The sequence below is a fragment of the Talpa occidentalis genome, unplaced genomic scaffold, assembly GCF_014898055.3.
Source record: "Talpa occidentalis isolate TD23 unplaced genomic scaffold, MPIMG_talOcc4v2.1 talOcc4.12, whole genome shotgun sequence".
Lineage (NCBI taxonomy): Eukaryota > Metazoa > Chordata > Mammalia > Eulipotyphla > Talpidae > Talpa > Talpa occidentalis.
The window spans coordinates 81,489,611-81,504,804 of NW_023601212.1; the positions used below are offsets into that span (position 1 = coordinate 81,489,611).

The following is a 15,194-nucleotide window of genomic DNA, read 5'->3' on the forward strand; positions in this document are numbered from 1 at the left end:
CTCAGTCTGGGGGGTGAGCCGAAGTGAAGGGCCAGAGCAGGGGCAGACAACTTGCAGCAGTCTACACCTCCTTCTGGGGGGACCAATGTGTGCATATTCACCTCATTTCTTTCTTCTCTGTTAATATGTCATTTGGGGAGAGAATACTTCTTTATACTCCTAATAAAACAAGATCCCTTTCTCAACAGCCAAACAATTTTTTTAACTGGATTTTAAATTTTAAATATTAGTAATGTGTGAATACATCTTATTGTAAAAAATTTAAGACATTATACATGAAACTAGACCCCTTGACCCTGCCCCTCCCAACTAAACATCCTTATAAGCCAAATGTGCATTCTCTATGCTTGCACGTGTGGGTAGTTGCCACTGAGGGGATGGAACCCACCATCGCTGCCCCCAACCCATATCCCACACTTTATTTTTTCTTCACTCCACAAACCTTTTTGGTGATCCTCCTGCTAGTTCCCTATGTTGAAGTTCTTTTCAGTAGTAAGAACACACATGGTATATTCACCCATTCGGCTATTGATATTTACATTGTAATCAGTTTCTGCCATTACCAACAGTCCTGCAGTACAAATCCTGGACTAGTCTTCCTTCCACAAGGGTAGGTGATGACAAGCAGACAAGTTCAGTCTGGGATATGGCCACTTTGAAGGACGACTTGGCAATGGGCATTAGGGTGAAAACTGCACCCTATAATCTGGAATTTCTATTTTCAACCAACTTTAATTTAAAAAACACAGTATCAGAACAAAATAAACTAAGAACCCCTTCTTTAAAATGAATCCATTATATACAGAATCTTACACCTTCACCCAAATTAATCATATAGACATTTGTTCAACAGGTTGAACACAGGTGCACTGCTATATTCCTTTTAAAATTTTTTTCTGAAGATTTTTTGATGGGACAGTATTCCAATTTGAATACCTTCTCCTCAATCCTCTACATCCCCACACCACTGGTCAGCTATTAATACATCTGTAAATGGTTTATAGATATATGTGTAATATATGTGTAAATGGTTTTTGTATTGGAGTTTTTCTTCAGGCACAGTTCTAAGAAGAGTTTAGACTAACGTTAAGCACAGTTTTACAGACTCGCCTTTGCAGGCACGAGGTCTCAGTTCTGAGCAGCCGTGTTTCCACAGTCCTGCCAAAACAGGAGCTGACGGTTGGTGTTTATTTTGCTTTTAGGTGTCAGGCTGTACCTACCCGCTTGAGTGTTTACTGTTGGTGAAACAATGAGAACCCAGCCTCCCAGAGCATTTGTCTTTCACTAGGAACCCAATTTGGGCAAATATTTTAGCCTCAGTTTCCTGATTTTAAAAATGGGGATTGAAGTCCCTATTTCAAAGGATCAAAGGCTAAGGCGCACATGTGCACCCTGTCCAAGCAGAGATGCTGAGGAGTTGCTGTCACCTCAAAGCGTTTTCTTATGGAAACACTAATTCCTTCTCAAACACTCTGGTGGTTATTTGGTAGAGCCCAAGCACAGAACCAGGCTCTGTGAGTCTGTTCAGAGCAAACTGATGATATTCTTTAAAGATCTGGATAGATTCTTCATCTGTTCTAGACAGACAATTCTGTTGTACTGATCAATACTATCCTCTCCCCTCCCCCTTCACACTGACCCAGTTTCCATCATTGACTATGGACTTTAATTAAAAATTTTAAACTTATCAAACCCTCTATCACATCATTGTTGTTATTTTAGTCTGTGTGTTCAATTGTCTCCCTTCCAGTTTTCTTTTCACCTATCCCATTTAAAAAAAATCCTTCCTTGATTCATAAGAGATGTATTGTGATCCATTTTGCTCTGAAAGCTAAGGATTACTGCCATAGCATTAATCAAATAAAAGCTCCATTTTTCATCATTTGTTTCATTCACTTTGCATAACATTCACTTTGTTTTAGCTTTGCTTCTCTGTGTTAAGTCTCATTTGTTCAGCACGAGGTTTTTAGGTATGAGGGGGACGTTCTCCATGGTGACTACTTTCCCTAATTCTGTTTGTGGTGCAGAAGTTCAGCTCCCTCTCACTGCCCCTAGTCCCCTGCAGCAGAGCCCCTGTGGTTCTGTGGAAAGTGGATTCAGGAAGTTCTGAGCTTCGCCCCATCTCTCGTACTTCTCTGTGAGAATGCTTTAGAGAAAAGGCTCCTCTCCACGGCCACAGAAAGACTTTGGGGGAAGGTTTCTGTCCTGCTGGAGACTATACTCACCCAGCCAGTGTCAGGCCTTTTCTCTGCCAGAGTCCGAACAAAATCCGGGCCCTGTGGTAAGCAGATTGAGAAATGAAGACAACATGTGGTTTCTACTTTCCCCCTTAGTCTGAGGAGTGGAAACCTGTGGCTCCCACTCCACAGTCAGGGCAGGACCACCGCAGGGCCAGGACTTACTCGGGATGGATCCAACAGCTGTTCTATCTGCCGATCCTTTCTGTTATTTTCCTCTTCTAAGCGCCGGAGTTTTGTTCTCATCAGATCCACATCACTTTTCTGCGTGTGTAATGACTGAAGAAAAAAAGGCCCATGCACACGTACCCATGCACACACACGATGTGTACACAAACATCCCATGAAACAGTGAACTGGAGAAGAATTTCAAAGCTTCCTGGTTCCCCATAAGAGTGCTGTGTGTGGCTGATGGGAGGGATCTGGATGTCCAAGATAAGGGATCTGGCATTTTGTGGGTGGGAACTAAGGAAACAAAATGCTGCTGAGTACAGGACAGTCCACTGCAACTAAACAACTCCACTCAAAACACCAGTGGCGCCCCCAGGAGAACTGTTCTACAAACACTGAACAGCAATTCTGGTAGGCACCATGCCACCTCTGCCATGTCCATATGACAAAGCAACTAAGCCCGTTTTTGTCACACTGCATACCACTAAAACTCTTCCAAGGCCAATGTCCACTTAAAACTGCCATCCTACATTAAGGCTTAGTTGCTAGAGTTATGGTTCCCAAATGCTTATCTGAAGATCAATTTTTCACCAGTATGTGGTGAACTGAGAAGAAAAATACTATATTGTCAGTTTCTCATAAAGCAATTTCTCACTGTTTCATTTTTGTAACAATTGTGTATTTTGAAATGACCCCCCATCCCTTCCTACTATTATGGACTTATATAGTCCTTCTATGAAATGATGATGGTAAGGTATATTTAATTTTTGTTTTCAACGTCCTCATTTGAAAAAGGTTTCTCCTAGTCTATGAAAGCCCTTAGCCTGAGCTGCAGGATGCCAAGAGGGCTCACAAGCTCTGGCCAGCTATGTCATAGCTTACTGCTCCCAGCATGCGACCTGCAGCCAATCTGGTCCATTACTTTGTTAATACCCTTCTCCTTTCAAGGAACTCCCAGGGCTCAAGAGAGGCTGACTGAAGAAAGTCAACCACCATAGCTGAAAAGAACACCCAGTGTGCATATCCCACCAAGGTTGGCCTGGTACGTCTGCCACATGGCCACAGTGGGCAAGACTCTCAGTTCTGCTGTAGGGCATGAGACAGAATGGGTACTTGATGAGTGTTGAATGAATAAATTAGTTAGTACACAGTCACTGGGAAAGATGAAATTCTGCTCCCAGAATATGTAACAGACTCACTTTTTCCTAATCGTCCCGCAAAATAGGGCTAAAAACCTTTACCATCATAAATAAAGCAATCATAAGAAGACTCAGAAAGGTGGGAAGGAGGAGGCATGGAAGGACATGCGGAGGGTGCTTTCAGTTTTCTTTTTTCTACCTGTATCCTCGACAGGGTGCCCAAGAAACCAATACTTGGACAAGCCAATGCACACAGACAGGAAAGCCCCAAGAAAAGCCAGCTGAAAGACCAGGAAAAGGGAAGCCTCACAAGGCAGAAAATGTACAGATAATACCTGTTTCTAAAAAAAAAAAAAAAAAAAAACAGCAGCCCCACCCCACCAGCATAGGTTGAGTGGTGACCCTGCACTTCTACACGTGCTGGGCTGTGACAAGGTGCACGGCGTCCTCACTGGGTGAGGGTGTCAGAGGAGTCCGTGGTGATGAGGATGGACACACACACACACACACACACACGCACATGTGCGGGAAAGACTTAAATCCTAACACATCAATAAAGGTAAATGTTCTGGCCTGACGCTGTGCTGTAGCTATGTCTGATGTAACACTGGGGGAGGCTGGGGGAGGATGCAAGGGACTGCTTGGTACTGTCTTTGCAGTTTCTTGGGAGTCTGTAATTATTTCAAATCATGTTTTTTACTAGTGGTCTACAAGTGTTACTCTATTAGTTTGTCAGACACAGCACTAAAGCATGTTGTGGGTGATTTTATTATTGACTCCTGATAACCCTATGAAACATGCTCTTATCATCCCCATTTTCAATAGGAAACTGAGACATCACTTGCCACAGAAAAACTCCCACATTCAGGAGCCAGAGCAATAGAGTATCGAAAATAATATTCTTTCTGAATTTAAGAACTTAAGCTGATTTTACCTGGAAACCCACAATGGTAAGTTTGAATAAAGTCCACATAATTCTACCCAGGACCCAAGATTTTTAGTCCCAAGAAGATTGTTTCCAATGGTGTTAATGCTGTGATTACTCAGAGTTTCAGGGTCTCTCAGAGTTCATTTAGTACAGTCTCCCAAACAAAGTAAGAATCCTCTACTATATCTCTGATAATTGTATCAGAGATTATATCCAACATTTGCTTAAAATTTCTAAGGACAAAGTGCACATCAGTTCATCAGGGAACACTCTCACTGTAGACAGCTCCTGGGGATGAGTGTTCTTTTGACTCTACCTAAATTCTCTCTGGATTGACTGGGACACAGAAGCCTATACCAGTGCTCCTCGGGAGAGACAGCTGCCACTCCTCACCATACTCTAGGCACACTGGCTGCCAGCTCCCTGCTCAGCCTCTAGTGTCCACTGATCACAGCCTCCAGCATTTGGCATTGAGGATAGTAGGTCTATAGACCAAGGTTAGAGCAGGGACTGAATCCTGGTCATTTCTCCTGCAGCACAAGGGTTATCAAAGACTGCTGTGATAATAGTGGTGATGATGATGGTGTTGATGACAATTACTTCTTTCAATGTAATTTACTTTAGGGAATGTTAGACAACATGAGTTAGAATAAGAGTCTTGGCCCTGGAAGGCATTGATCTTGATGGAAATCATGGTTCTGTTACTGGTTAACCTTGAAAGACTACTGACTTCTCTGAGTATGAAGGTCATCACCAGGTAACAGTTGTCAACGGGCCCTGCCTACCTCACAGAGCTCCGGTAGAGATCAAATGCGACAGGGCAAATGAAAAGTCTTGCTGACACTAAAGAATTACACAATGGGAGGTTATTGATAATTACAACACCAAATGACCTTATCATAATCAGTGCACAAAGGGACTCTCTGAAATTAATCCACTTCTTCCGCAGTATGGTGAGATGAAAAACAGGATTCTAAACTTGTGAGGCCTCTTAAACAGCTGGTGCAAGGCCTGTCTTTAACCAGGTCACCCAGCTCACAGGTGTCACTCTAAAGCTCATGTTCTCACGTTCTTTCCATACAGATACCTCACAGCACAGGTAATGACTTGTTAGTGCATTGTTAGAGAAGGCTTTCATCGGTTAACATCAACAAAGATCAGACAGAAACACTACCTTCTTCAATTCAATGATCTCGTCATACATGTCTTCTTTCTCTCTGTAGACAGGGGTCCCAGGGACATGACCTGGAGGAAGATACACAACTCTTAGAAGATTATTGGAAAAATACAAAAAATGCTTGGCCATGCCTAAACCTGGAAGTTAATAAACTTATCCCTTTAAAAAAGGAGAATAAAAAAGAGCAAAAATATTTGAATATTTTTAGGCTGATGATACCTTCCCTCAAAAGTAAGGAAAACAAAAATAGCAGTGCTATAGAAAGATGAAGCAAAATATAACTAAAGGATGTGAACCCAGAACTTAAGTATAATATAAGGATTAAAGATGGGAGTCAAAAAAGGAGAAGCGATATGTTTAAATTTTAAGTAGCAAACAAAACAACCAAAGGCAAATGATGTTCAGAGCAGATGACAATAGCCACCCAAAGCAGCAAAGCATACTCTGATTTCAACATGATGTCTCACATATAAATATTTAAGCATAAAATAGAACTCCCAGCCATAAATGCAGTGAGGCAATCAGCTCATGGGGTACAGAGGTTTCACCCCCTCCCTGTGGGAGTCAACAGGAAAAGTGATGATAGCTTGGGTAGGAAAACAGAAAGCAAATAGATTCTTTTTGTTAAGAGGTGGGCTTTTTATTATTATTTGCAATGTTTCTTTCTGTTTCTAATATTGTCTATACAATATATTTAAATAAGACCAAAGCCTGCTAGATGTCACTGTTCAAGCTTTCCAGCAGGTCAGTCTGAACTTTTTAGGACTTCTCAGGACACTCTCCAACCTCCTACTGGGAGAGATAATATAGGCAGCTCCAAATCTCACTTTGTCAAAGGACACTCAAAATCCCAAGTTTTTCCTTCTCATGGGCTTGTCACCATCAACGTGCTCACCATTGCTGGCAGAACGCCTGAGATTTGACCTCTTCATTCTTAAAGCTTCTGTCAGATAGTCAGGAGTGCAGCTGGGGGGGTTGGTCCATGCATGCTCCAAGGTGAGGTCTGACTTCAGGGGTTGGGTCAGACTTCCTGGTTCGAATGTGCATGGTTTTAATGACAGGTACAAGCAAATACAATGGGAAGTTTTGCCTTTAATAATCAACCTTCTCAGGTTGAAGAAAGTTCAAGTCAACAAGTATTGATAGATACTGGCAATCAGTGGTGTGCGGAGAAATGCTTAACAACCAGCTCTCAAATAATAACGTCCTGATTTTTAGCATTTGCCCATTTCAAATGATCAGGGATGGTACAAATGCCCCCACCAAGTCCTATTTCAAGCTGCCAGTGTCATATTGCCCAGCACACAAAATTCCTAAAAACTGAACAATTGACTCTTGTAAGCTTGTAAGAGCTGGCTCCAACACACCACTGCCAGCAGCACTGAGACAACATAAGACTCGCAAGGAGCAAGTGTCAGACATGCAAACCTACAGAAATCAAACTCAGATAATACATAAAAGCTGCGAGACTCAACATCTTTAGTAAGATGACATTCAAACAAGCCATACTCAAAACTCTAGCTTAAAGCACCACCCTTAATTTCTAAAACTTCTCTTGAGCAGGAAGGGTCTCTAGTGGAGCAACCACATACCTTGCTTTGAGTTTCCCAGCCACAGCTTCTGTGGGGTTAAGGACATTCGATTACTGAGAGGCATAGTCGCTGCTGTCCTCAGAGATCTCCAGGATGCCACTTTTCTTGGCTTAGTGTAATAAGGTGACTCTAAAAAAGTCAATGTATGATTTTAGAGCTTCAAAATACCAATGCCCCCTTAACATATGTATTTCAAAAGACAAAAATGATAAAAGATAATATTCACAAGGGTATAATGACTCTAGATAAATCATTCTGACAAAACTTTAAAATGTGGTTTTATATATATATACTTACATTGATTCTTTAAATTTTATTACAAAGAAATAACATAATGGGAATTTTATTTTAAAATATAAATAAAATCCTACCAATATTACAATAGTTAACTGTCAATTTTTCAGGTACATGTATTTTTTTTACATAGTCATAGTGAACATACAATTTTTTGTACTTTATATTTAACACTAAATATTTTTTCTAAGTTACTAATGATGTAATAACATATAGAACTTAACATTTAAAATATCTGAAGATACTTTAAAATTATTCTTTCCAGGGCATTTTTGATTTTGTTACCACAATATGGGAAAAGTCTTAAAATTGTTTTTTTCTGAGAGTTCATCTCTTTAATTACATAAAATATGATAAATGAAGACAAAAACTAAGTTATTCATAAAACAGGTTACATTCTTTGAATAGCAAAGTAATTAATATGCATAAAAGGTCCTGAAAATCCAAGTCTATTTCTAATAATTAATTTCCAAGTTTTTTTTTTTAAAAAGATTTAATTTATGCATACAATAGCCGGGGTGTAGGCCAGAGGTGTGGGGGGGGTGAGAGGATTCATCAGAGACAGAGTGGGAACAGAACAGGTGGAATGACTGAAATACATTGCTGAGGGGAGCAGCAGGTGAGACAGGAGAGGTCTGCTGCGCCATGTGGGTTAGCTCCCTGGCTGGGGATCGAACTTGTGCTACAGTGACTGTAGGTAGCTTCATAGTGCTGAGACTTAACATCCCTGCGCTGCCAGGGAGGCCCAATTTCCAAGTATTTTACATGGCTTCAAAATTTATGGAAAAATTTCTATCGTAACTTAGAATAAGAGAATAAAGACACATTAAACCTTGATACATTTTCTTATTTTTTAAAATTTTATTTATTTATTTTTTAAAGAGGCATGTATTTTTACTTATTTATTTGTTTGTTTTTTTTCTTTTTATTTGTTTGTTTATACATGCACTGGGCACAGTCAGAAGTGCGGGAGGGTGAGAGAATTCACCAGAGCCAGAGCGGGGAGCAGAGCAGGCAGAAGGACCGAAGTACACTGCTGAGGGGAGCAGCGGGCAGCAGGAGAGGTCTGCGCGCCATGGGGGACCCTCCTCCGGTGGCCGGGGAGCAGCCGGGGATCGAACCAGCGCTGCAGAGGCTGCGGGCAGCTTTGCAACCCAGCGCTCAGCCGCTGCGCCACCGGGGAGGCCCAAACCTTGATACATTTTCACCCACCTTCCAAGATATTCTGAAGGCCTCCCAATATTCTAGAAGTGCTCATTTATAAAAATAAATTAGTGATTAGAAAAAAAACAAAAATAACATTTCCCTCCTAACATGTGCTTTTTTTTTTTTTTTTTTTTTTTTAATGATGTGCTAGAATTTCTCTGGACAATGAAAGTTGTGAAGATGGAAACTTGAACAAAAGAGAAGTCTGTTAGTGATTGATTCTGCCTTTAAAATAATAAATGCTGAAAGAAAAGAGATATCACAGCGGTCCCACCTTCCCCAGGGAGCTGTGAGGACGAAAAGCCTCAGAACACTTTGGAAATGACAAAACTGATGAACCTTTGACTTAGCATTAAAGAAAAGCACATGTGAAGGCATGGGACAGACGCGGTCCCTGCACTCACAGCATATACATTCAGGCAGAAACACACGTGCCAACCAAGTGGCATGAAGGAGGAGACCAGAGCGAGAGGCAGGCTGTATCTGAGGAGTTAGGCCTGAAGTGTGAAGGCGGAGTGTGAGGCATTAGCTACAACACCCCCACATCTGTAATACTTTGGGGCTTGGAGAAATCAAGATAAAAGTGATTTGATTATTACTATCTTCAACACTTGAAATGCTTGACTTTCATCAAGAATAATGAAAGCTGCTCCAATATTTACCTCTGGTAACTTCTAGACAAAAAAGGACTTAAACAAAATGGTTCTAAAATAAGTTTTAAAACACAAACACTCCTGATACCAATTCTCAGTTTTCTTCACTGAAGGAGAGGAAGGACATCAAACATCCATATTGCTGGAAGAATTCTATCTAGTGTTTATGTATATTTGTAATATGTAACACACTTTCTTTGCAGGAACTTATCCAGGCTTTTCTTGGGCTAATATCAAAGCTCATTTGCATTCTGTGTATATGTCATAAATAACAAAACATGTTTAAAATACATGTATCTAAAATACATATATACACACAAATACAATAAATTCAGGGAGGGTGACAGGTTTTTGGGTAGCAAAAGGAAGCTAGTCTAGGATTTAAAGTTTGTCATCAAGACACTTTTCTTGATTCATAAAATGAAAATATGATTCACTGTATTCTAGAGCAATGTTTGAAATACAGAGACAGAGGCCTGGGTGGCCAGCCAGACTAGCCCTGTTTGTCATGGATGAATGTCTGAGGTCCCTCCCTCCCAGCTTATATGTTGAAACCTAACTCCCAGGGCGTTAGGAGGTGGGAAGCAGTCCTCACAATGGGATTAATGCTCTTATAAAAGGGAAGACAGAGAACACCCTCATCTCTTCCACCATGAGACAGGTGTAACCTAGACATCTGTAACCTAGAAGAGGGCCCACAGAACCATGCTGCCCCTGAGCCTGGATTTTCAGTCACTGGGCCTATGAGAAATGTCTACTGCTCAGAAGAAGCACAGTCTCTGGAACAGCAGTGCAGACTGAGAAAGTTCCATCCTCACAACATCCTCTAACAGATGACTGCCTCCCTGACCACTGCCAAGGAAGAGGCCTCCCTGGACAGAGTTGCCCTCCTCCTGTAGAAGATGGGGAATGGAAGAATCTTGCCAGCAAAAGCAGCCCAGGGCCACCACAAATGGGAAAAACTAACTTTCACCCTGGTCCTGGAATATCTACACTTTCTCAGTACAGTGCCCAGATGAACTGCTTTCAGCCATAAGGAACAAATCCTGAGGTTAAAGATGCAAAAGACCAAGAGGCACGGTGTTGTGTCCTATGGAAAGCTTGGTAGAAAGATGATCGCTCAGGGGCCGCAGGCCCCAGTGAGGCCACCTCCCAATGGGAATACGGGGGAAGTGACCCCAGGAGCATGTGCTCCCAAGATCCCAATGCCAAATGGAGCTAACTGGTATGGGTGTTGTGTCTCAATAGCCCTAACTGTTCAAAAACAAAAACATTCTAGATCTTTCTCTTAGGACACCAGGGAAGGACTGTTTCTAAAAGCCATTTTCTGAGTTAAACTGTGGAAATTTGAGGGCCTGGTCATACTTACTTGGTGATGTGGGAGGAGGTTTGTGGAAACTTTTCCTTTTTGCTTTCTGAAAGAATGAAGAAAGCATGTGAATAAAGCATGTTGCACCTTCTTGAGCAGCCACAACAGTCCCAATTGTGAAGCACAGGCATGTTCAGAAGGGATTGGGGTGGTGTAAGAGCAATGAGAGAGGATGCTGGAATGTCTGGAGCAAAACTAGCAACACATGAGGTCCCCCTGGACATGTGATGGACAGCACGCTCGATTGAGCTGGGGCTCGCTGGCTCTCCTAGTGCAACCTGATCATGAAAGATGGAGGATATATGGTGAGTCTAAATCCACTGTGTGGATACCACGCAAAGGCATATCTCTGAACACCCAGTGTCCTCATGGTTCACCAGGCCAGGTACACCAAGATGCAACCCCTATGAATAAGTCAAATGCAAATCCCACTGAGGAAAGCCTGCAGAACAGCACAAGCAGGACACAGTCAGCTTGCATCCCCACCTCTTTCACACAGGACAGAGGGCCTCTTACTTCCCTTCCATCAGACACAGTGATACTATGACTATGTTGTCTGAACTCTACCTGGGATTTGGTTTGTTTTCCTACTTCTCTAGGGAGCACCTCAGGCCCAGAGTCTTAGTGGTGTTGAGGGAAGATTCTTGATTCTTTGAGGTCCCTCACCTCAGACAATGATGTTCTCCCTTGAGTTCACAGCGTTGAATTGGAATCGAGACCGTTCTACCAGATTCCCTCAGAGCTATGTGTTTGGCTAGAATTCCCTATGCCAGGAGATACATGAAGCTACCTCTGCTCTTTTTACTGCAAGTATAGTCAGCAGCTCTGTCTTCTACCTGTTTCTTCCATCTGGTCCAGGGATGAGGCCATCAGTCCAGACAGTGCTCAGTCCCAGAGCCACAGCTGCCAAGTCACTTTTGACAATGTTGCCATCCCCTTATGTGTCAGGACTGGGGGTTGGGGGTGTGGGGAGTATAGGCCCATACTCGATACAAGATAAGAATTTGCAATCTCCTTATACCCTGCTCAGGTACACAGTTTTAAAATGATAATCACATTTACTTAAATCCCACTAAGGGTTTGAAACTTTTCCAATATGAGTAGTGTTTAGAATTTGCATTCCAGCTGTAATATAACATGTTTGGGGACTGACCAGCTGTGCAACTATGAGGGTCATGTGTGAAGGCCAGATAAGCTGCTGGCCCCCATCATACTCACCGTCTCAAAGTCAGAGTCAAAGGTAATAGCAGATAGACTGTCATCTCCCTAGAAGAAGAGATGAAAACACTGAAACTTTAAGGTACCTACTTGGCTTCCAATAGTCACACTTAGAAAGTGAAGATGGCCCATTCACAGCAGCTAAAGCAGAAGCCCAGAGTGGGGGACTCAGGACATCAGAGCAGACAGCAGCAAGTCTGCTTGGGTCATCTTCGGAAGGGAGGGGGGGGACATTAGATATAGAGTTGGATCCATATCTGTTGCTATATTTAGCAACAATGTATCCACAGAATCATGTGTACTTTGGATAAAGAAACAATTCTTCACAAGCCTTTCACTTTTCACTGTTTAAATGTTCCCTTAATCATCTTCCCATCAAAGCACAAGGAACCCATGGCTGTATTCCACGGCGGTTCTGGCTCAGCACTATGGTCAGCTTCCACTTGTGGCACAGGAGCTCCCTGGCAGACAGGAAGTGCTCTGTAAAGGCCCACCAGCAGGTCCAGGGGCAGCTCTATTCCATGGGACTTGGGGAGCTGGGGAGACCAGAGGTTTAAAACAGATCCAAACTCAGCAGGAAAGCCACAAATAAGCCTGTGTTCACTTTCAAAAGACTGAGACTTGAGACCAAGACACTGGGATTTATTTTTTTTGGGGGGGTCCTCAGATCCTGTCATGTACAAGGTGCTTAACAGATGCTTATATGGGCAAGAGCATTTATAGCAGCATCATTTCTAATAGCAGAAAATAAAAATAATAAAAGCAGGGAGATGGATGAATAAAATATGGGTGCCCTCCTTGGGTTCAAGGTTTTATAATCATGTTCTTAAAAAATATGTGGATAAATGAAATGGTAACAAGTTATAAAAAACAAACAACAAACAAAATGGTAAAAGTTACAAAACAATGTAAATACGATCTCAACTGAAAAACAAAATATAAGGAAAAAAGATGCTTGGAAAAAAGATTGGAAGAAAATGTACCAAACATTAATTGTAGTTTTCTGCTTGTGGCTAGATTTTGGATAATTAATGTTCCAAATGTTCTCTAATGAACATGAATTATTTTTATAGTCACAATGCATGAAGTTACTTTTGAAAGTTGAAGGAGCAGTAACAGATGTCAGTGTAGTGAAGCCCCAAAGCTGTCAGGCCTTTCAGAGACAGGACTCGGTGCCTTCAGGAACAAGTAGGACATTTCAGTGCTCCAAGAGGTTCACAGCACTGAACTCCTACTCCAGGTGAGCTCTGTACAGCCCACATATACAATGGTCTCCATGAGTTTGTGAGAAGGAAGTTCTCTCTCTCTGACACCCTCCAAAGCCTACCCACTATTCCCTGAATAAAAATCAATCTCTTTCCAGGGTCCGCAAGGTTCTCCGGAATCAGGCCCATGCCCACTCTTCTACTTCCACTCAGGCCATGCTCCCCTGGCTTCCATACCCGCCCACCCCATAGGAATCCCAGCAAGCTTTGACAGCACAGCCATTTCCACTCCTGGACCTTAGTACCAGGCGTCCCTCTGCTCTTAGATTAGAATCAGACTGCCTCCTCCTTACAAGTGTGAACTCCACAGGATGGTTAGTCCTGGCATCCAATCCACAGCAGCCCTCCTCCCTAACCCATCTCTCTCATATGGCATGTTTTATTTTCTGCACAGATTCTATCACTTTCAGATCTTAATGATCTGTTTATTGCCTTGTCCTGCCCCTTTGGGAATGCAACTTATTCACGCTGATACCTCCAGCCAAGAGGACCTTTCCAAAATGGCTTGGTAAAGAGGCACGTTTCCCTTCGCTCTAGGGAGTAAACCTGGGCAGCACATCCTCCAGGAAGTCCTCTCCCATCAGTGATGGCAAGGCCTACTCCCAGAGCCCAGGGCTTCCACCCACAGCCCGGGGATGGTTCCAACAATTCCCTCGGTTGTCACAAAACAGAACTCGAGGACACCCCTAGCCCTTAAGGCATAGGGTGGTGGGCACTTACGCAGGGAGCTCCGTCACGGGGCGGCCGTGCCGCAGGCTCGGCACCTGCCCAGCCCCTCAGGCGCCGGGCGACGAGGACGCGGAGTCCGGGAAGGCTTCCTGGAAGGGGGGTCCGTGCAAGGGCAAGCAGGATCCCGAGGCTGCTGGAGGCCGGGCGAGGGACGCAGAGGCCCCGCCAGCAGCACGCGGGTGGGGACGGGAGGTCCGCTCTTATGCGGTAACAATAATGGCAGCTGTCACCGGCGGCCGCGGGCCGTGCGCCTCCTTCCTCCGGCCCGCGGCGGGCCCCGCAGGCGGCGGGCAACGGGCAGGGGAAAGGAGGCCCGGCCCCTCCCCGCGACCCCCCGCTCCACTTACCGTCTCCGAGGCCCGCTCCGCGGTGTCCAGCGACATGGCGGCGGCGGTGCCCGGCCGCACCTCGGAGTTACGGGCGCGCTGGTCCGGCTTTGAGGCTCCACTTGCTCCCCGCAGCCAGCAGCCTCTCGGCCCTCCCGCGCGCCGGGCCGCGACCCCGCTGCCATAGCAACCGCGCGGCGGCGCGCCGAGTCCCGGATGTGGCCGGCGCCCGGCAAGCCCGGCGGCTGCGCGCGTGCGCAGAGACACCGCCGGGCCTGCAGGCAGGGCGCCGGGAGTCGTGAGCCCAGCGCCGGGCGGGGCCGGAGCCCGCTGGTTTCACAGTGCACTGCGTTTTACAGTGTAGGGAGCTCGGCTTGTTTTTTTTTTTTTTTTTTACTCGTGGATGGTACACAACAGGCTTGTGCGCTAGTCACCGAGCAGGAAATTGATAACCTTGAAAGGACCGAGGGCTTCTGTGCTGTCACAAGCTCCTGACATTCAGAAAACTGTCTTCCTTGACCTCATCTCCTTCGCTGGGGTTCTCATGTAGCCACAGGGCAAGAAACAAATGAGAGGCTGTGCTGGGCTTAGCATGTATCATGACAATCTTGGGTGGCACTTCAAAAAATAGAAGCTTTCAATTTAAATTACAGCCAAGTGTTGCTAAAGACGAGAAAACATTCTGGAAAATGCCCTATTAGTTCATTTCCTCCTTGTACAAAAGTTATAGAGGGTGCTTATACAAATCTAGATGGTACAGCCTATTACACACCTAGGCTGTTAAGGTATAACTTGTTGGGACCACTGATGGGAACATTAAGTCATGCATGACTGTATTCTTGGGAAGTATGATTTGCTCTTTCTCTTCATATAGGCCAGCATCTCGCCTT

General features: G+C 44.0%; 1 protein-coding gene across 7 annotated transcripts in view; it reads right to left on the reverse strand.

Moving 5' to 3' along the window:
* IQCE (IQ motif containing E) overlaps positions 1–14,448 on the reverse strand; it is a 38,882-nt gene extending 24,434 nt beyond the window's left edge. For 4 of the 7 annotated variants that reach the window (XM_054693665.1, XM_054693666.1, XM_054693664.1 and 1 more), the window contains exons 1-8: positions 14,326–14,448; positions 11,985–12,032; positions 10,767–10,812; positions 7,245–7,373; positions 6,548–6,682; positions 5,650–5,720; positions 2,403–2,516; positions 2,226–2,276 (exon numbers count right to left, since the gene is read on the reverse strand). In XM_054693665.1, coding sequence (XP_054549640.1) covers positions 2,226–2,276; positions 2,403–2,516; positions 5,650–5,720; positions 6,548–6,682; positions 7,245–7,373; positions 10,767–10,812; positions 11,985–12,032; positions 14,326–14,361 — 630 coding nt within the window. In that variant the 5' untranslated portion in view covers positions 14,362–14,448. Of the gene's footprint in view, positions 1–2,225; positions 2,277–2,402; positions 2,517–5,649; positions 5,721–6,547; positions 6,683–7,244; positions 7,374–10,766; positions 10,813–11,984; positions 12,033–13,969; positions 14,119–14,325 lie in introns of those variants that run through there. The other 3 variants (XM_054693669.1, XM_054693667.1, XM_054693668.1) reach the window with 3 other exon arrangements.
* Between the last annotated feature and the right edge of the window lie 746 nt (positions 14,449–15,194).